This window comes from Eubalaena glacialis, chromosome 2, assembly GCF_028564815.1.
Source record: "Eubalaena glacialis isolate mEubGla1 chromosome 2, mEubGla1.1.hap2.+ XY, whole genome shotgun sequence".
NCBI lineage: Eukaryota > Metazoa > Chordata > Mammalia > Artiodactyla > Balaenidae > Eubalaena > Eubalaena glacialis.
In genome coordinates, this window is record NC_083717.1 from 35,589,189 (window position 1) to 35,612,903 (window position 23,715).

At 37.3% G+C, this 23,715-nt stretch overlaps 1 protein-coding gene across 3 annotated transcripts in view; it reads right to left on the bottom strand.

Annotated features, from left to right (window-relative positions):
* EFL1 (elongation factor like GTPase 1) overlaps positions 1-23,715 on the bottom strand; it is a 134,336-nt gene that overhangs the window by 71,041 nt on the left and 39,580 nt on the right. For all 3 annotated transcript variants that reach the window (XM_061179827.1, XM_061179825.1, XM_061179826.1), the window contains 3 exons: positions 22,876-23,027; positions 22,468-22,634; positions 11,554-11,692 (listed from right to left, as the gene is read on the bottom strand). In XM_061179827.1, the coding sequence (XP_061035810.1) occupies positions 11,554-11,692; positions 22,468-22,634; positions 22,876-23,027 (458 nt within the window). The remainder of the gene's footprint in view (positions 1-11,553; positions 11,693-22,467; positions 22,635-22,875; positions 23,028-23,715) is intronic.

Here is a 23,715-nt window from a genome sequence, read left to right on the forward strand (position 1 = left end):
AGCCAGGATTTTGCTCTCACCTAAGAAATTCCAGAATATTTATGATGAAAAGCAAATGTGTTCACTTCTAAAGAAATGTTTTCCACACTCTTCCTTTTGTACCTGAGAACATTTTAAACTTTGAAGAAATAAATGATAAACCCCAAGTAGCTCTGGCTGCTCATGTGTTCTCTCACCTAAGCTCAGCGATCTTATTATTTGATTAATTAATTCATTCCTTCAACCAATATTCACTGAATGAAGTGTAGAGACTTATGAGGCCCAGTCCCCTTAAGGTATTTGCAGTCAGTCCCCTGCCCCCCAAATTAGCTTGTGTGAAGTGTTAGGATGGTATAAGCTAAGTGCCCACCACTGAAGGAGAAAGGGACTTCCTTCCCTAATAGAAGGTGTACTGGCTCTCCTCCCTACCCTATAAAACTGGAAAAAGGCCAAGTACTTTTTAAAAGACCACCATATATTTTATTCCAGGGCAGAACCTAGTTGCTTTCAGCTTCTACTGCTCTTAATACAATTCTAGAGGTCCAACTAAGGATTTACCTTACAAATGACAGCTTAAAAAAATTAATATATTTCTTTTTATTTTAAGAGAACAAATTATACTGCTATTTTGTGGTGTGCTTTATATTTATTAATCACTATATTTTCAGGATAACATTTCAGAAGAATATATAACTATTTTTATAGTTAAAACCTTCTTGCAAAAAAAAAAAAAAAAAAAAACCAAAAATCAAACCTTAACTCTGAATCTACCCCAAACAGCTCATGGCTTTGTTGACCAGGCACGTGATGCGGCCTCTCACAGAGTATCTGGGACACCACCACCCGTCTGCTTATGTCTTCGCTTTGTGTTCAAGCTTGTATACATGCTTCTCAATAGAAAATTCTCTACCTCCTCCAACTTGCAAGCCACCGCCTTCTGCCTCAGCCACTCTTCCTCCTCTAAAACATACACTTCTGGAGTCAGGCTCTGACCCAAATGGAATGGAGTTCTAACATCCATGTTGTCAATTCAGAAGTTTCAAGAATTCACCCTTTCTGCCTTGCTTCTCCAGGAAATTGATTCCTTCTATCATCTCTACTTACCTCAAGCTTTCTCTTGAAGAGGTTACCAGAAGTTCTGATTCTTTGTTAACTCTGAATAACTAAGGATGAGAGGAAGACTCAGAGACGTAGTTTCAGTAAGAGCCAAAGCATCTGATTTCTTCTCTACCTACATTTTTTGGAGGACATTTTTCAGACAGACTTCATAAGAACAACAGAGTACTTTCCCCAGAATGTTTATGGCGGCCAACTTGAATTTTTCAATTAGATCAAAAGAGTTACGTTTAAATAAGTGACATGCTAAATTAGAAAAGTGTTCTTTAATCTTCATAATTACGTGCTTCACTTATGATTTATTTTCTTAGCAAGTGTGACAACTGGCAGTCAATCAATTAATGATAATATTTCCCATGGAAATCAATGGTAATAACCATGTTGCTTAATTAACATGTTGCCTTGTGATATTTTCTGAAACAAAATAAGAGGCATCATCCTGTTGCTTCCCATTATCCTCATCTGCAAGATGAAGTGAAAGATCACAGTAAGTACCTTGCCCAAAGCTACAAAGCTAAAGAGTTGCTCAGCTGGAATTTTAACCCAGAGTATCCTATTTCCAACCCATGTACTTCGTACTTCTCCACTCAATGCAACAGGATAAATTCTATAAAACAGCACCAATGGTGTCAAAGAAAGATATTAACACGGTCTTCCCTTCTGACTTAAAAAAATAAATAAATTGGATGATATTTCAGGTATAAAAAAGGTAAAAAGAAAAATAAAACAGACAATATAGGCTCACTATTCACCTGACGAAAGAGAATATTACCAATAATTTTTACCCCTCCCAATCACATCCTCTCTCAAGGGAACTACTCTGTTGAACTTGCTGTTTATCTTTTCATGTATTTTTTTTTATTACATATGTATCTGCTTCTAAACAATATACAATATTTACATGTTTTCAACCTTTACATAAATGGTTGACAACTGGCTTGTTTTTAAAATGCACTATTTGTGAGACTGACCCAAGTTGATATTTATAGTGTAGTTCATTTTCATCCATGTATAATATTCTACTTTATGACTGCACCATAATTTACTTATCCATTCTTCTGTCAATGGATAATTAGGTTGTTCCCCTCCCCCCATTTTTTTGCTATCGTAATTAGTGCTATTATGAAAATTCCTGTACATGTTTCCTTGTTTGCAAGATTTAAAAGTTTCTCTAAGATATATTCCTAAAAGTGGAATTGCTGTGTCTTGCGGTCACCTATTCTTCAAAGTGGTGTACCAATTAACCATTTACATCAACAGTTTATAAATGTTTTCACTGCTCCATCCCTACAACACAGGATACTGCCAGATTTTAAGAATTCCACCATTCTAACTGTTATAAAACAATATCTCATGATTTTAAAATACATGCATTTCCTTGACTACTTTCACATCTAATGGGTCTGCCACATTTTAGGTCATACTAGAAACATGCTTCTCCCTCCAACATCACACCTTCCTCTAAACCACATACTTCATCTTTTCTGAAAAGACCAAAAGAGGTGTCGAGCCTTCTTAATTACTGCCACCACTCAAAATCCATAGTTACTGTTATCACTCAAAATCAGCTTCCTTCAAACTATCTTCATAGTCTTTGCAGAAATACCTTTCTTTTTGGAAAAATTTTTAAAAATTCTATTTAACCATTTACCCTCTCCCCCAAGACTATAATAAATATCTTCATAGCCAAATCTTTGTGTACAATATTAATTATTTCCCTCTGAATCAATCCCTAAAGGTAGCACTTTTGGGTCAAAGGATATGATTATTTTTCAAGATATAATTATCTTTAAAACTCTTGAAATACAATGTCAAGTTGTACTCCAATGGATGGTATCAATTTAGGGGTACAAGAGAGTATCTTGACAGTCAGTCGTCAGCTGGATAAAACCAAATTTGGCCTTGTTAACAAGACTATTGTGTGAATCATCAAGGATTGCTTCCCAAATTTCATTTAACCATTTACGGAAGTCAAATTATTTCCCCATTCTGTCATGCATTAAAAATACTACGAAAAGAGGTCAAAGGTCTCACCATCAGCTTCTTAAACTTGACCTCTGCTTTATCCATTACCACCTACGCTTTCAGCTTCCTATATCTGACATTTGATCTGTCAGTATCTTATGAGTTTAGCTAAATTCCAGGCTCTGGCCTCCCCAGTGCTGGCATGACAATTATACAAATAATTATTCAACTCACAAGTGTGATTCCAATATCACTTGAAATGGAATATGACTTGTAGTACGTTTACTATTATGTGTAAGTTCTAAATACAACTGTTCACTTTTTCAACTATTGTATCTGAAATAGGCTTGGTAGGGCCAAAAACAAATGGAAATGAGGAAATTGCAACAAGCCTATGAGCTGAGTTTACATGAGGTGGCTCAATGACAGGTGAGCCTGCCCCCTCCCGGCCAACCAGGTCTCAGTGGTTATTTCCTCCACGTTTAGACCTGGGGCAGCTGCAAAATGTCTAACAATAGCCAATATATAGTCCCTCTATGACGGGCACTCGACTCAGGTCAATCTTATATTTCCATGTCTGAGCAATACTCACTGGACTTCCCATCTCCATGTCTTCCCAAAGCCTCACTGCAATCCCATTTATTTTAGTCAACGTACACCTGATGATCTGCTAGCAACTGCTCACTATGGTTTCTCCATGCATTATCACATGCTTCAAAATCTTATTCCCTCCCAAGCCTTCTTTACTCTCACCAGCCGACCATGTTTTTTACACTGTTGAGTTGAGAGAGGTTATATTCTATATACCACTAACCATTTGAACATTTCACTGCATCCCTCATCTTTCCCCTTTCACTACCTCTTTTTCTCTCTGAAAAACAACTATTATCAAACTCTATTATACACACACACATACACACACACACACTTCCCCTCTCTCTTTGCCTTGACCCAACCACTCCTTCAAACCATTAACCCGTGTCGCACCTTTCTTCAACTGAAAAACTTCAGCAAAAACTGTTTCAATTACCTCTTCCTTTATTTCCTCTGACAAGCTGGTCTCTATTTTATAAGTGCTATTTAAGAGTAAAAGAGGACTATCATATTTGGAGACGGAAGGGAAAAACATTCCCATCACATAATCATTTGTTCTCGTATAATATCTAGAGTGGCAATAAGCTTATTAATAGTCAATTCTTAGGTTATGAAGCTGTATTAGTCTATCTATTCAAAAGAAGTTATATAGTTTTAGCCAGTTACTCCAGTGAGTGAAAATGAGGATTCAACAGACACATCTTAAAATAAGCATTTTACTAAACCATGTGATAACAATTCGATCTTAGGTAACAGACAAGAGGGCTCCAGCTATCCCATAACCTGCTCAGCTGCCTTAAGGACTAAAGAGATCAACAGCTTGTCGCATTTAAGTGCAACTGCAGTACACTGGTTGAAAAGTGTTGAATTAGAGTGTGTATAAAAATGTAACGATAAAAAGAATAATGCATATAAAACTAAAGAAATCCAGCCAAAGTTATAAGTAAGATTCAGGCTATAAATACTTTCATTTGAAAAAAAAAAGAAAAAAAATGAACCAACTCTTTTGAATAACAACTGATAACATTATCAAATCACAACTGACAACCAACCAGGTATAGTTGCTTTCATGGTGTTAATCAAACTTCTTAAGGGCCAGAAAATTCCTGTGTCATTTAAACTGTTTGCAAAACAAGAAGCAATGAAAATATCCCCTAATTTGTTATTTCTTCATGCAGCCAGTAGAAAGCTGATATCTAAATTCCACAAATATAAAATATACAAAAAACTATAGATCAGGCAAACTTACAAATACTATAAACACTTTACAGAAAAACTACTAACAAATTGAATTCACTGCTCTGTTAACATATTGAAATATACTCATCAAATAGTTTATTCCAGGAATACAAAGCTGGTTTGATATTAGGAAACATGTTAATGTGATTCACAATATAAGTGGGTCAAAAGAGAAAAACATGTATCACCTGAAAGATGTGGAAAACACCACGTGATAAATCTCAATATCTATCCACATTTAAAAAATTAACCTAGTAAACAGGAGGATACTTTATTTTCATCGTAAAGACTATCCAGATCAAATCTCATAGAAACACTAAAATGTTTACAGGAATTCCTATACTATAAAAGGAATAAGACACCACTCTTAAGCACTGTTCTAAGGGTTACAGCAAATATACTTAAACACAAGGGAAAAAGCTATAAATATTGTGAGAAGAGATTATCTCCAAGAGAAAAACATACAGGTTACAAAACAGTAGAGAAAGTGTGATTTTTTTTTTATTAAAAATATACTACTGAACTGTACACTTAAAAATGGTTAAGAAGGTAAATGTTGTGTCATTACATTTTTATCACAATTAAAAAATATATATACACACACACAGATTAAAAATAAAAAAAAAAAAGACTGGTGGTTATCCCTATGGTAAGAGATAATTTATTTAGCTTCCCTGAATTTTTCAAATATATCTCTATCATGACCCATATTATACTGAAAACCATCTTTTAAAAAGAACTTCTAAAAAAAAATAACCCTTAGAATTCACATATAAGCCTTATGACCTCAAAATAAAAAAGACAAACTTATATAGTGAAGAAATAAAGAAAACACAAACATAGAATTGGTCATGAGAAAGACAGTCTACCAGATTGAAAGAATCAAACTTTTTATGTGCCCTGCCAAGATGATTTACAAGTGAACTATTTCAAAACTTTCAAAGAAACGATGATTATCACATTCTATAGAAATGTCTCTAGAATAACAATGTCCAAAATGGTAGCCACTAGCAACATGTGGTTACTGAGCACTTGACATGTGACTAGCGTATCTGATGAAGTAAACTTTTTTAATGTTATCCGATTCTAATCTATTTAAATAATGGCATATGGCTAATGGCTACCAATTGGACAGTGCAGCTCTAGAGGGTAGAAAAGAGGGACGCTTCCCATTTTGGAACTACCATGACACCAAGAAAATAATGTCAATTTTATTAATAATACAAGAAAAGTCTGGATGAAATACTAGAAAATTAAATCTAACAGTGCATGGAGAAAATATGAAAATGTTCAAGTACTGTTTTTTCTAGAAACACAAGGACATCTTAATAACCAGGAAATAAATATAATTCATGATATCAATTATAGCAAGGAGAAAAGCTCTATAACCTTGTCTTCAGAGGCTGAGAATGTATCAATAAAAATTAAGTATCTATTCCTGATTTTTTAAAAAACCCAAAACTTTCCTAGCATGATTAAGAGATATGAATCAATAGGCATCAACAAACCTGAAACTAAAATACTAGGAATATCTTCATTAAAGTCAGGAAGGAACAAGACAGAACAGCAGCTATAACTATTATTTATCATACTTTTATAGGCAATAAAAATAAAAAGAAATAAGACACATAACTCTTAGGAAACAGGAGAACAAATTCATTATCATCTGCAAAGAAAACTTACTAAAATCAGTTGGAACTATTAATACTAAGAAATGACTAGTAAGGCTGCTGGTTATTTACTGATTAAAACAGAGTCTTTCCAAGTGGAAATGCTGATAGTAAGGCATATTTAAAAGAAATTCACTAGTAAGTGAATTTAAAGTATTACAAATGTACTACAAAGGCTTAAGAGTCACAAACTGCTGAGCTTTCCCTTGAAATAATCAAATCAAATCTGCTAGTAAAACCCTTCAATGGCTTCTGCCTCGTCAGTCACCCCACATGGCTAAGGAGAACACATACACTCCCTCTCTCCATTTAATCCACACTGATTTCCTATCAACCCAGCAACCAACCACGGCAAAACTAAAACCATTTCAGGAAAAGGCTAATTAATATTTATTATTTTCTTCATGTTGCAAAAAGAGGAATATCATGTTTCCTCTTAGAATATGTCCCTGAAATTTTTAAAGATTTAACCATATGGAAGAGATCTAAAAGTGTGTAAGAAAAGGCTAAAGATTTGGAATCCTAATTCAATTTCCCCTCACATTTTAATAGGCGCCTGTAGCAAACATTTATTTTTAGAGAAATTCTCAGTAGAGAACTGAACAAAAGACTATTGTGTGTTCAACACAGTAAGGTTTCTCTGGTCCCATCTATACCAACTTTTCAAACATCAGGTTGGAATTAAATGATTTTAAACTTTAAATTGACTATTTCCAGACCATAAAATCTAACCACACTTAGTCGGTATAAGTATTCCAAGTGAGTTATAGCTGAGTTCAAGTGTGAAATCTGCATTTTTCAAGTGCCAATAAAGGAACTTTCCTTTAGACTTTACACTGACTTGTTCAAGAATGCCATATAATGTTTTCATTTCCCTCTCCAACAAAAATTTTCATCTGTACCTGATAAATCTGACTTGGTATCGTTTCTCATGAAAAGCATATGGGTATCGGTCATATCACTCTACTATTTTCTTATTAAAATGAGAATTGTAACTTTTTCTCTAAGTTAGGAAGAGTGAAAAAGAAGTTTACAGGCCTGCCTAATCACTATGAACATCGCTATGTCTTAATTTGCAATATGTGTCCTACCACGGGCCTGCTAAAATACAAAAGGAAACAAGAAATTATCTATGATTAGTGGTGTGGTCATCTTAAAACATGTCCACAAATTCCTTGACATATCTCCCATCAAAGGTGGAGTTAGTTCCCTCTCTTTGAGTATGGACCCGTCTTAGCGATTCTCACTTCTTAATAAAGAGAAGGTGGCGGAAATGAGACTGAAGGCTTTAGGGGCTGGGTCATAAAAGTTGATACAGCTCCCTCCTGGCTCACCCTATTGGGATGCTCACCTGCAGAACCCAGACACCATGCTGTGAGGAAGCCAGGTGGCCACATGCTCCAGCCCCAGTTCCACTTCCAGAAAAGGTCCCAGCCGACAACCAGCATCAAACAGCAGACAAGTGAGTGAAAAGAGCCTTCACATAACTGTAGCACCCAGGCTTTGAGCACTTCAACTGACACCATGTGGCACAGAGACAAGCTGTCCCACCAAACCATGTCCAAATTGCAGATTCATGAAAAATTTACAAGTGCCTTTGTTTTAAGCCACTAGGCTTTGGGTGGTTTATTATGCAGCAACAGATAACTGGAACATGTAGATTAATTCAACCACATTCAGCCACTCAACTTACTCTTTCCATTCACCCCCTGCCCACCCCCTGCCACAGGAAGACAAACCTGTTTTAAGTAAACAACAACAATGCTGACATAGAAACCTGATAGCTAGAATCCCAGCATTTGTTACCCTTGTTGGCAATTAGCTTTCTCTTGTTCTGTTTGCTTCTCACCTCTTAACATACCAGAATTCTTGGCCTTTTCCTCTGTCCTGCCTTAAACTTACTCCTAGCTTTGAAAGGTTGCTTTTATTAAACACCTGGCTTATGAAACTGCTACTACTGCTACATATGCTCCAGTTTTTTAATCAATAAACAAGTGAAATTTGCCTTACAAAAGGTAATTCTGACTCTCAGGCTAGTAACTAGTTCAAGATGTTCTGATAGAGCCACTGAAATGGGTTCTCAACCCAACCAAGTAACCATATCAAAAATGTACTGTTCCTTCTAAGGAATACTAGGAAGGGAAATATCCTAATAACTAAAATAAGATTTTTCTCTAAAAAACACAAACCTGAAAAGTTAAAGTCTGAGGGAATCTTGGAGATAATCTAGTTCAGGACTTTTTTCAACCAGTGGTATACTGACATAATCCAGGGAAGATTTTCATGACAAAAGTACTAAGAATTTGTATCTTACTCCATCCTCACTGAAATGTCAACCTGCCATAATATAATGGCAATTTTAAACTTGAATTCTGTTTGTACTTTATTTTTACATTTGTATGCATGTATTTTACAAACAAGATGTACAAAATATAATTTTGTTTATATTTTACAGCTACAGCAATAAAATGTATCCATACAATGCTATTTAATGTTCTGTCCTTAAAGTTTAGAATATATGATAAATATAACAAAAGAAGCCCTGGGAGTCCATAAATAGTCTTCTCAGAAAAAGAAATTAAAGTAGCTGTTCTATTTTTACTATAAGAAATGTTGGTAAAAATTTCTCTAGTCCAAATCATGTGGCAAAACTGAGGACCAGAAAGGTTATACCGTTGGCCTGAGGCCATATAACTAGTTAGTGGCAAAACTATGACCAGAATTTTGGTATACTCATGTTCTCTAGTCAGGCATGAGGCTGCATTAGATTTGGATTAATAGAAGGAAAACAATTACTGTCTGCTTCAATTCAGAAGGTAAGTCAAAGTGGTTGGCTGGATTCCAACCCCTTCAATGCTACATTTATAGTCATTCTGGAAGACTATCTTTCTCCTTAATGTAAAGAAACAGAACCTTAATGTAGGGGCCTCAGGCAACACCAGGGCAATGTGGAGGAAATGTGGCTGACAGTGTGGACTGGCTATTCAAAAGCCATTCACAACCCCAATATCCCTTGCCTTAATTGTAGAGACTATAAGAGACTCAATCCTTGGCCTCCACTGCAGCTAGGGGTGATCACATGACAAAATTACAAAGAAATGAGGATATATACATCGGTCACTAACAGGGCATTTCTTCCCAAATAAAAACATCAGTGCTATGAGAAGGCCTTTGGCCCTTGTGCCCTCTTCCTGCCAGGAATGTCGATGTGATTCCTGGAGATGCAGGAGCCATCTTGGTTCCATGGGGACAAAAGCCACATGCTGAGGATTGCAAACAGGCAAAGAGAAGGAACCTGGCTCCCTGATGACATAGGAGAACCATCCCACCAGCCCTCAGCTCTCTGTCCTCTATCTTAAACTTCCTACTGAGTGAAGTTTAAGACAATGCAGTTGGTTTTTTTGATTAACTGCAGCTAAATACAATCCTAATTCTTAAACGAAATAAATCTGGCTTTTCTCCCTAATCCATTTTGTCCCAAAGTTGGGTGTCCAACTATCTTATTTTTTTATCACTGAATTTGGTAAATGAATGTTTAATCACCTCCACCACCCTAGCTCGTACCACCACCCCAAAATGTTTTAAAAGATCAGTAAAAGAGAATGAGGCATGTCTCTTTTCTCCAAGACGAAGACAGTTTTAACTTGTAGTAGGTCTCCTGTAGCAGATGGCAGAGTTAAGGGCTGCCTTAGGAGGCAGATGAAAGAGAGATGGTTTCCCTACTTATAACCCAGCTGACCTCAGTCCTGAACAGCATATGGAAATCTAGAAACAGAAAGAAGGAAACCAGAACTATTGCATGTCAAGTTCCTAACCTCTACTGGGGAAAGAGCACAAACAATGAGCCTTAACTGGAGGGGATACTATAAAAACCATTCACTCAACCCTTTACTCAATACCTTTTCTTTCACTTGAACATTGTGTTAAGATATCTTCGACCTCACCTTCCATTTAAGAAACAAAATTAATTGAATCAAGAGAAATACAGTAATCCCAAGGAAGGCTTATAAACAAAAATAGGGTGTTTTCCGTTCATCTTCCCATGTCCTTCCTGATAAAATATTTTGCTGGCTACGGAAGCTCGTAAAGTTATATCAATTGTTAAGGTTCAATAGCATTTTCCAAAGGGGTGAAAAGAATGGGTAACACTGATGAGAAGCTAAGAATTCTACTAATTTCATACCAAAAAAACAAAACAACAACAAAAAAGGAATGAAAAAATTTTAAAAAGAATGTATCCCAGCAAGGGAGCATCAAAATGCTTTGGCATATTTCCCGGACTAAAGTGGACAAAATCCAGCTGTTCTGGACCAGTAGTCTAGATCATTTCTCTAAAACATAAAAAGAATCCCCAGCCCAAGCAATCACCCAATAAATAGCTCTATAGCTGACAAGGACCCTAAGGGTTCAGAATGGGATACAACATTCCACAACACACTCAGGTTCCTGTGATGATCCAAGGGAAATTCCTTAAGCTAAGTCTTTAGGATTGCACTAAGGACCTTAAAATGTGAATTCTGCACACAAAGAGCAGAAGCCAAGCAAGTAATAAACATTATGGAAATAAGGAGCAGTATTTATGGATATATAATATAAAGCAACATTCAATGGATAAAAAATATTGTGAGAAAATAGACCTTTACATCAGGATAGTTTCCGATAATTTAGAACCAGAAGTGTCTTATTCATCTAGACTGACTTTAATGTGAGCATGAATTCTCCTTCTTGCTCCCAAACAAATGGAACCCCAGCTTAGGATAGAGCATTCACAGATTACTTTCTTTTTAAGTAGAACTACCATAATTTACAGCAAGCTATTGCTGTACATGCTAATTACTCAAATGCACTAAGTTAAAGCCTAAGGACACCAGACAAAAATAAACAAACCAAAAACGAGATCAAAGTCATTTCCTTTGAAGACTTCACTTAGTTTGTGTGACAGGTAATCTCTCAGAATGGACTACAGATATAATACATAACACCACCCTACCTAGCACATTTCCTGGAGGTACCTTCTCTAGATCTTCCAGTTCCCTTCCCATCAGAAGATACAGGTTTTCCAGGGTACAGCATGCCATGTGGGGGACTGGGGGAAGGTCATCTAACGGAGCTGAGAAGCCTAATGGCACCTAGGCAAAAAAAATAAAATAAATAAATAAAGGAAGATAAGTTAGAAGGCATCAAATGAAAAGATTAGTTAATACCTACAAAGTTACTTTTATTCAAAAGTAAGATATAGTGCAGTCATATTTCATGTAAACCTGAAACGGCATGATACAAAAATAAGTCTCAGTTTATGAATAAATTCTGAAATAGTGAAACCTCTCAAATATTCAAAAATTGTCAAGAATTCCACATAATCATAAGCTTTATGGCTAAGTAATATAAATTCTGTTGTGACCTGGTAGCACCACATTAACTAACAAACAAAAATCCCCATAGCCCTTTGCTAGTATTTACATGAACCATGTCATACACCAGTTCTGGTGACCACTATGCTATTATTTCAACACTCATTATTACTATTATCACTTAAAATTGTAATAATATTATTATAATGCCATGTCAATTATAATCTTATTATAATGTCCTTTAAGCATTCAACAAGGGCTGGTGCTAGTGCTGAGTAAGACATGAAAATGAGTAACTTTGGAAGAGCAGTTAGACGTAATAAACATGCCATGTAATGGCCAAACAACTGATATTGATATTATATGCTACACTGTTCATCTGGAAGAGAGCATGCTGTGAAATATTAGGGACTCATGAGACGACACAGCACACTCACATGCGAAGATATGCTACAGGGATAAGAGATTTATGAACTCCCCCTACATCATATTTATTCTTATGGAGATACTGTCTCAAATTATTCAAGACATTGTCTCGAATAATTCAGTGATCTCCATACAAATGCAAGTGCCCTGAAAGCATTTCAACCAAGGAACCAACTTATCTTTGACACCGAAAGGCCCAAGGCACTGTGCCAGTGCTGTGAGGAGAATAAAACGTCCAAGACATAACATATACAAAGATAATTACCATTGCAAACCTAGAGTGAGTGACAAAAAAGCAGTACAGGCAAGTAAATTCATAAAATCTCAGAGGAGGGAGAAGATAATGTGTTAGGGTAGACTTGGAAACTTCATGAAAATGATGACCTTTCAGGCACCTGATACATTTAAACGTACATGTTCTGACTCAGTGACAACTCTGTAGGGGAGCTCTAAAGATAGGGTGGAAGGAATTTAAAATATAAGGATCAAATTGGAAGAAACAGAATTATGCATAGACAGTATGATCATTCACTTAAAGCAAACTACAGATAAATTATAATTACTAAGACAATTTAGCAAGATGGCCACAGACCAATATACAAAACTTAATTAACTGTATGTCTATAAATCAGCAATAGAAAATATATATATTTTTAGAACAGTAACTTTTACAATATCAACAAAATATAAGAGAGCTAGGAATTAGTAACAAAAGTGATTAAAGATTTTTATAGAGAAAATGATAAAACTTTAATAAAAAACATTTTAAATGACCTAAATAAGTGAAGAGCTATACCTAATACATTCATGGATAGAAAGATTCAGCATTGCAAAATGTTGACTAGTGCCATACATGTACCAATTTAAATCAATACCAAAGTCTCCACGGGACTTTTCATGGAACCTGACAAGATGACTGTAAAGTTTATACAGAAGAGTAGAGAGTTAGGAATAAACGAGATACAAAGAAAAACAAGGTAGAGGAATTTGGCCTTTTAGATGTCAAAACATGTAGAAAAGAAGACAACACTGAATAGGGACAGTGACAGACAAACAGAAAAAATGAAGTCTAATAGTCCAGAAACAGACCAATGTACATGTGAAATTTGATTTATTACAGAATTGACGAAGTGGATTAGTGGGTAAAGATAGGATTATTCAATTAATGGTGTTGGAACAACTGGTTATTTGTATGCGGACAAAAATCAAATTGGATCCCTTCTTCATACCACATATAATACAAACACTGACTTAAACATTTAAACATGAAAGGCAAAACATTAAACTTTAGAAGAAAACAGAAAATTGTGTGTCTTCAGTGTAGTCATAATTTTAATTTTCTTAAACAAGTTACAAAAAATAACACCCATAATGGGAAAGACTGATGAATTCAACTACATTAAAATTAAGAACTACTGTCCACTGAAAGACACTAAATAAGAAGTGTGACAAGTCCCAAACTGACGAAGGAATTTGCAAAACTTAAAAATGACAAGGAATTAGTAAAACTTAAAAATGACAAGGAATTAGTATCCAGAATACACAAAAGAATATACAAACTTAATATCCAGAATATATAAAAACCAATATTAAAAAGTATATATTGTACAATAGAAAATTATGCAAATGACCCAAAGAGATATCTTCATAAGAGAAAACAAGAATGACCAATAAACATGTTAAAAGAGTAATAAGGAAAATGTAAATTAATACCATAACAAAACACCATATCATACCCATTTGATTAGCAAAAATTAAAAGCCTGACAATACCAAATTTTGGTGAGGATGTGGAATAACTGGCACTGTTAAACACTGCTGCTGGGAGTGTAGGTCAGAACTACTTTGGAAGACAATTCGGAATTATCCAGTTAAGCTGAAGATACACACAGGCAATTCCACTATGGGCATATTACCTTGAATTTTTTGCAAATATGGACAAGGAAGATGTACAAAAATATTCAATGTAGCATTGTTTCGATTAGCACAAAATGAAAGCAGCCCAAATACATATTGAAAGGAAAATGGATAAATAAAATATTTCTATAATGAAATACAATACAGCAGTGAACAATAAATGAACTACAGGAATAAGCATCAACATAAATTTACCTCACAATGTTAAGTTAAAAAGCAAACTGGAGAGTAACTACAGTAAGATTCCATTTAAACAAAGTACACAAACAGGATATTCTTTAGTGATGCACACATAGGTTGTAAAACTATAGGGAAAAGCAAGAGAAGGATGGAGCAGACAGACTAAAGGCGGTCCTCCTATGATCCCTGCCTCCTGGTGTTCACCTCCTTGTGCAATCCCTTCCCCCTCAGTGTGAGTGGGGCCTGTGACTTGCTTCTCACCAAGGGAATATGGCAAAGGTGATGGGATGTCACTCCCACGAGGACCTCATGTCACACAAGACTCTGTCTTGCTAGTAAATTCACTGTACAGTCTCCTCTCGGGCCTGATGAAGTAAGCATCCAGGCTGGGAAAGTCCACATGACAGGAAACTGCAGGCAGCCTCCAGGAGCTGACAGCAGCCAAAAGAATCTGGGGCCCTCAGTCTCACAGTTACAAGGATGTGAATTCTGCCAACAACCTAAGGAAGTCTGGAAGCAGATACTTCCCCAGCTGAGCCTCCAGATGAGAATACAACTCAGTCAACATTCTCACTGCAGCTTTGTGAGACCCTAAGCAGGACTAGATAAGCCGCGCTCAGACTCCTAACCCACAGAAACTGTGAGATGAGAGAGCAGAAGCAAGAGAACTACAATTCTGCAGCCTGTGGAAGGAAAACCACATTCACAGAAAGATAGACAAAATGAAAAGGCAGAGAACTTTGTACCAGATGAAGGAACAAGATAAAACCCCAGAAAAACAACTAAATTAAGTGGAGATAGGCAACCTTCCAGAAAAAGAATTCAGAATAATGATAGTGAAGATGATCTAGGACCTCAGAAAAAGAATGGAGGCAAAGATCAAGAAGATGCAAGAAATGTTTAACAAAGACCTAGAAGAATTAAAGAACAAACAGAGATGAACAATACAATAACTGAAATGAAAATTACACTAGAAGGAATCAATAGCAGAATAACTGAGGCAGAAGAACAGATAAGTGACCTGGAAGACAGAATGGTGGAATTCACTGCTGTGGAACAGAATGAAGAAAAAACAATGAAAAGAACTGAAGACAGCCTAAGAGACCTCTGGGACAACATTAAATGGAACAACATTCGCATTATAAGGGTCCCAGAAGGAGAAGAGAGAGAGAAAGGACCCGAGAAAATATTTGAAGAGATTATAGTCGAAAACTTCCCTAACATGGGAAAGGAAATAGCCACCCAAGTCCAGGGAGCGCAGAGACTCCCAGGCAGGATAAACCCAAGGAGAAACACGCCGAGACACATAGTAATCAAACTGGCAAAAATTAAACACAAAGACAAATTACTGAAAGCAACAAGGGAAAAATGACAAATAGCATACAAGGGAACTCCATAAGGTTAACACCTGATTTCTCAGCAGAAACTCTACGAGTCAGAAGGCAGTGCCATGATATATTTAAAGTGACGAAAGGGAAGAACCTACAACCAAGATTACTCTACCCAGCAAGGATCTCATTCAGATTCAATGGAGAAATCAAAAGCTTTACAGACAAGCAAAAGCTAAGAGAATTCAGCACCACCAAACCAGCTCCACAACAAATGCTAAAGGAACTTCTCTACGTGGGAAACACAAGAGAAGAAAATGACCTACAAACACAAACCCATAATAATTAAGAAAATGGTCATAGGAACATACATATCGATGATTACTTTAAACATGAATGGATTAAATGCTCCAACCAAAAGACACAGGCTTGTTGAATGGATACAAAAACAAGACCCATATATATGCTGTCTACAAGAGACTCACTTCAGACCTAGGGACACATACAGACTGAAAGTGAGGGGATGGAAAAAGATATTCCATGCAAATGGAAATCAAAAGGAAGCTGGAGTAGCAATACTCATATCAGATAAAATAGACTTGAAAATAAAGAATGTTACAAGAGACGAGGAAGGACACTATGTAATGATCAAGGGATCAATCCAAGAAGAAGATATAACAATTATAAATATATATGCACCCAACATAGGAGCACCTCAATACATAAGGCAACTGCTAACAGCTATAAAAGAGGAAATCAACAGTAACATAATAGTGGGGGACTTTAAGACCTCACTTACACCAATGGACAGATCATCCAAACGGGAAATTAATAAGGAAACACAAGCTTTAAATGACACAATAGACCAGATAGATTTAATTGATATTTATAGGATGTTCCATCCAAAAACAGCAGATTACACTTTCTTCTCAAGTGCACACGGAACAATCTCCAGGATATATCACATCTTGGGTCACAAATCAAGCCTCAATAAATTTAAGAAAATTGAGATCATATCAAGCATCTTTTCTGACTACAACACTACGCGATTAGAAATCAATTACAGGGAAAAAACGTAAAAAACACAAACACATGGAGGCTAAACAATAGGTTACTAAATAACCAAGAGATCACTGAAGAAATCAAAGAGGAAATCAGAAAATACCTAGAGACAAATGACAATGAAAACATGACGATCCAAAACCTATGGGATGCAGCAAAAGCAGTTCTAAGAGGGAAGTTTACAGCAATACAAGCCTACCTCAAGAAACAAGAAAAATCTCAAATAAACAATCTAACCTTACACCTAAAGGAACTTGAGAAAGAAGAACAAACAAAACCCAAAGTTAGTAGAAGGAAAGAAATCATAAAGATCAGAGCAGAAATAAATGAAATAGAAACAAAGAAAACAATAGCAAAGATCAATAAAACTAAAAGCTGGTTCTTTGAGAAGATAAACAAAATTGATAAACCATTAGCCAGACTCATCAAGAAAAAGAGGGAGAGGACTCAAATCAATAAACTTAGAAATGAAAAAGGAGAAGTTATAACGGACACCACAGAAATACAAAGCATCCTAAGAGACTACCACAAGCAACTCTATGCCTATAAAATGGACAACCTGGAAGAAATGGACAAATTCTTAGAAAGGTATAACCTTCCAAGACTGAACCAGGAAGAAACAGAAAATATGAACAGACCAATCACAAGTAATGAAATTGAACCTGTGATTAAAAATCTTCCAACAAACAAAAGTCCAGGACCAGATGGCTTCACAGGTGAATTCTATCAAACATTTAGAGAAGAGCTAACACCCATCCTTCTCCAACTCTTCCAAAAAATTGCAGAGGAAGGAACACTCCCAAACTCATTCTACGAGGCCACCATCACCCTGATACCAAAACCAGACAAAGATACTACAAAAAAGGAAAATTACAGACTAATATCACTGATGAATATAGATGCAAAAATTCTCAACAAAATACGAGCAGACAGAATATAACAACACATTAAAAGGATCATACACCACGATCAAGTGGGATTTATCCCAGGGATGCAAGGATTTTTCAATACACACAAATCAATCAATGTGATACACCATCTTAACAAAATGAAGAATAAAAACCATATGATCATCTCAATAGATGCAGAAAACGCTTCTGGCAAAACTCAACACCCATTTATGATAAAAACTTTTCAGGAAGTGGGCACAGAGGGAACCTACCTCAACATAATAAAGGCCATATATGACAAACCCACAGCAAACATCATTCTCAATGGTGAAAAACTGAAAGCATTTCCTCTAAGATCAGGAACAAGACAAGGATTTCACTCTCGCCACTATTATTCAACACAGTTTTGGAAGTCCTACCCATGGCAATCAGAGAAGAAGAAGAAATAAAAGGAATACAAATTGGAAAAGAAGAAGTAAAACTGTCACTGTTTGCAGATGACATGATACTATACATAGAGAATCCTAAAGATGTCACCAGAAAACTACTAGAGCTAATCAGCGAATTTGGTAAAGTTGCAGGATACAAAATTAATGCACAGAAATCTCTTGCATTCCTAGAATAAAATACCTAGGAATAAACCTACCTAGGGAGACAAAAGACCTGTATGCAGAAAACTATAAGACACTGATGAAAGAAACTAAAGATGATACCAACAGATGGAGAGATATACCATGTTCTTGGATTGGAAGAATCAATATTTTGAAACTGACTATACTACCCAACGCAATCTACAGATTCAATGCAATCCCTATCAAAGTACCAATGGCATTTTTTACAGAACTAGAACAAACAATCTTAAAATTTGTATGGTCACACAAAAGACCCCAAATAGCCAAAGTAGTCTTGAGGGAAAAAAACGGAGATGGAGGAATCAGATTCCCTGAATTCAGACTATACTACAAAGCTACAGTAATCAAGCAATATGGTACTGGCACAAAACCAGAAATATAGATCAATGGAACAGGATAGAAAGCCCAGAGATAAACCCACGCACCTATGGTCAACTAATCTATGACAAAAGAGGCAAGGATATACAATGGAGAAAAGACATTCTCTTCAATAAGTGGTGCTGGGAAAACTGGACAGCTACATGTAAAAGAATGAAAGTAGAACACTCCCTAACACCATACACAAAAATAAACTCAAAATGGATTAAAGACCTAACTGTAAGACCAGACACTATAATACTCTTAGAGGAAAACATAGGAAGAACACTCTGTGACATAAATCACAGCAAGATCTTTTTTGATCCACCTCCTACAGTAATGGAAATAAAAACAAAAATAAACAAATCGGACCTAATGAAAATTAACAGCTTTTGCAAAGCAAAGGAAACTACAAACAAGATGAAAAGACAACCCTCAGAATGGGAGAAAATATTTGCAAACGAATCAACAGACAAAGGATTAATCTCCAAAATATATAAACAGCTCATGCAGCTCAATATTAAGAAAACAAACAACCCAATCCAAAAATGGGCAGAAGACCTAAATAGACATTTCTCCAAAGAAGACGTACAGATGGCCAAGAAGCACATGAAAAGCTGCTCAACGTCACTAATTATTAGAGAAATGCAAATCAAAACTACAGTGAGGTATCACCTCACACCAGTCAGAATGGGCATCATCAGAAAATCTACAAACAACAAATGCTGGAGAGGGTGTGAAGAAAAGGGAACCCTCTTGCACTGTTGGTGGGAATGTAAATTGATACAGCCACTATGGAGAACAGTATGGAGGTTCCTTAAAAAACTCAGAATAGAATTACCATATGTCCCAGCGATCCCACTACTGGGCATATACCCAGAGAAAACCATAATTTAAAAACACACATGCACCCCAATGTTCATTGCAGCACTATTTACAATAGCCAGGTCATGGAAGCAACCTAAATGCCCATCGACAGACGAATGGATAAAGAAGATGTGGTACACATACACAATGAAATATTACTCAGCCATAAAAGAATGAAATTGGGTCATCTGTAGAGACGTGTATGGATCTAGTGACTGTCATACAGAGTGAAGTAAGTCAGAAACAGTAAAACAAATATCGTATATTAACGCATATATGTGGAACCTAGAAAAATCGTACAGATGAACTGGTTTGCAGGGCAGAAATAGAGACACAGATGTAGAGACGTATGGACACCAAGGGGGACAAAGGGGCTGGGGGGGTGGGGGCTGGTGGTGGTGGGATGAATTGGGAGATTGGGATTGACATGTATACACTAATATGTATAAAATGGATAACTAATAAGAACCTGCTGTATAAAAAAATAGATAACATTCAAAAATTCAAAAAAAAAATAAACTTAAGGTTGATGTTTTAAAAAAAAAACGCAGAGTCTGATTCAGCAGGTCTGGGGTGGGGCCTGAGATTCTGTATTTCTAACAAGCTCCCAGGTGATGACATTTCTAGTTCATGTGAGTAGCAAGCATGAATAGGTCTGTGTAGACAGGAGGCCGGAAAACAGGTAAGGGATACATCACACAAAAGCCACACTGAGGAGTTTGGGCTTTCTCCTTAGTGCATTGGGGAGACACTGATGAACTTTAAGTAGGAAAGGGACACATCATATCTGCAGTTTTAAAAATGACTCTGGTTACCGAATACGTGTGTGTATGTGTTTGGGGGAAGGGTGTGTGTGTGCAGCACATTTCTGCTCCAGAGACATAGTGATGTCCAGCCCTAGAGAAGTCACCTATAAATTCTCGGTCAGATGTGAACAGAAGCAGCAGCCAGGTGGGGAAGGAGAATGGTAGGCAGTGGTTCTGAAACTTGAACAGGCAAGGAAATCACCAGGAGGGATTATTAAAACAGATTCCTGGGTCTAACCCCCCAGAATGTCTTCTTCAGTAGCTCTGGAGCAGGGCCTAAGAATCTGCACTTCTAACAAGTTCGCAGGAGATGCTGGTACTGCTGGTCTTGTCTTGGGATCACACTTTGAGAACCACTGGTGTAGCGGAAAAAGCACAGGCTTTGGGGGCCATACAGATATGAATTCAAAGCCCTGACCCACCACTTCCTAGCTGTGTGACTTTGGGCAAGTTTTTTAAACTCTTTGAGTCTCCGGTTTCTTATTTGTAATAAGAAAACAGTAAAATAATACTAAACTCATGGCAGGACGGTTGAGTAATGATGGTGGTAAGGATTAAGTAAAGTACACATAGTGTGTGCTTGATAAGGCAGAGTGGCTTTGCTCTGGGTTGCACTGGAAGGCAGGACCAATTTAAAAAAAAACAACAAAACTGTGAGATGAGAAAACATGTATTGTTTTAAGCTGCTAAATTTGTGGTCATCTGTAACATGCAGCAATAGAAAAAAATAATACAAAGGATAAACACAAAATTCCAGGAAGGGATATGTCTGAAATATTCACTTTTTTTTTTAAGTAGCTGAAATTAGGTTTTACGGGGATCCAATTACTGAAATAAGGAGTCATTTGTGCTGTCAATTCATTTTATCATTCCTGCTTTAGTCATCTGACACATAAGCAGTTGATTTCAATCCTGAGCCCCACAAGAGCAAAGATACACTATGTACAGAAGATAAACTGGAGTGCTCGTGGAATTTCTAATGCCCAATAAATCAGTGTTTCACTAAATAACAATTTCTTACTCCTCTTGACAGTTTAGAGAGTAAAAAAGGAAAAAAATTAACCAAGACCACCCTTTCTGATAAATAACAAACTATCAATTACGTGTAAACCAAGATGGTAAGATGATCATAAATGGATTTTTATACATGCCATCACAGCACTTTCACCCTCCCATAAAACCTAACCCTATACACACCAACTGCTGTGCTCCTTCTTGCTAAATCCAAACATGTCACAGACTAGCACGAACTGCTTAGCCACCACTCAGCACTGCAATGTCCAAGGATCAGACTGCTAAAACTGATGGAATTAGCATTCAAGGCAAGGCAAAGTTGATGGCACAGACTTCTGTCAACTGCCATCTCCCTCTCTCTCATTCATACAGCAGGTCCCCTGGTTAACCTGCAAGGAGAGGAGCACGTGCTTTTCTGCTCGTGATGCCGCATGTCTTAGAAGCTCCTAACTTACTGCCTCTTGCTGATCCTGACTGGCTCCCTGGACCTCTGGCATTCATCCTATGACCTTTATCATTTATTTACTACATATATACCTTGTTTATGTCCAAAAATGTTCTGACGGCTCTAGCTTGTGGTTTCTTACTTGCCCTTTGGCTCAGACATATTTAGATGCTGGCTGTTCACCGACTTTCAGACCCTCCTGATCAATTTCTGGGATCTGCCTGCCAAGAAACTGTTGCCTATCACCTGCTCACTGCCCATGCCTTTGGCCTGTGCCACCTAGTTTTTCGATCTTTATATTTCTTGAACATTTGCCATTGCCCTGGCTCCAACATGACATCTGTTCTTACCAGTTCCTTCCTCTAGCCTTGAGCAGAAAAGCCTTATAATTAACTAAATAAGGTTTGAAAACTTGGTTCATATACTGGTTTAATTTCCTAAATGCTACTAAGCGAGACAGGTTTACCAAATGTTACTGAAGTAACACAAGAGGAAGTACATGGATTCACCTGAATGTGCCTTTCTAGAGACAAAATAAATCTACTAATAAGGTAATCACCAATCTCAACCAATCTGACAAGGTATCAGAACCTTGAAACAATAAACTAACGTTTTACTTCCAATTCTTACCCGCTGCAAAAACTCAAGAGGACTGTATTTGGGCCCCAAGACGAAAAGTTTCTTTCCTCTTCGAGCCACGCCACTGAATACTCGAGCAAATGCAATAAAAGGCTCTTGGTCATTTCCTTCCTGGGGCACAGGTTTAGGGGTCTCACTCTCCACCTCTTGCTCATCACCTGCCAGAAGCCAAAGGATAATGAGTGCCAGGAATGCTCTCTCCAATCCAGGGACTGCTGAGAAGCTCAGAGGGAACAGGGAATATGCTATATTCAGCCCAGTTTCAGCAAGGAAACACCAAGAATGAAAGTATACTGCTAAAAGCTACCTTTAAAGCTAAAAAGCCCAAGAGCTAAAGGATGAGTGTTCCAAGTTACGTAAAAATCCCGTCTCACCAAAGTCTATTTAGGAAAGCTATACCTTTCGGCTCTTCTCCCTGTGGACTCGTTTCAAGGGCACTCCCGTCCTGGGTGGGCTCCAAGGGTGCTTGGCCCTGCGCGGCTGCCAGCTTCTCCGCGTGCCTTCGTCTTGCACGCTCACGCCTCTCAGCAATCTCCTCCTGAGTGAGAGGTCTACAGGATACCACAGATACATTAACACCTGGCAACATCAAGCATCTCTCAGTCTGTTCAAGCAGAGAAACAGCAAGTATTAACGTGGCTGGAGAAGATGATGGTTGGTCCCCAGTCTCATCCGGGCGGAAGGTTTCCCCAGGTTCTCTCCCTCACTGCAGCAAGAGGAGAGAAGGCCTGTCGGGCTTTCTCTGAGAATGCTGCGTCCCCAGCTAGTCTGAGCTTATGAACTGACATGCAAGAGCCCATGTCCCCACACAGAGCCACACACAACAGCATGGAACCTTTCTTAGGTACCGATGTTCCTCCTCGATAAGGCAAAGGACAGGAAAAGGAAGGGTGTGAGTAACAGACACCGGGGCTCAGAACACCCCTGTAGAGAGACAAGCATAAGACTTCAATGAGATTGAGGTTTTCTCCTCAAGTACAAAAATATATCTTCATGGAGAATTGGGGTCCAAGAAGAAGGGTCAGGCTGAACGCTGGCAATTCATCAGGATAAGAGGTCAAATAGTGATCATCAGTCATTGTGTTAGACCCAAGTACCACCAGAGAAAAGGCAGTGCGTGGGTGTGTCTGGCTGTCTGCTGGGGGGTTCATCTGGGGGGTGGGTCATGTTGCTTGATCCTGTCACTTTGTGCCTGCCTCCCCTGCTGTCCCCCACTGTGATTTTATGATTCCTGCTTCA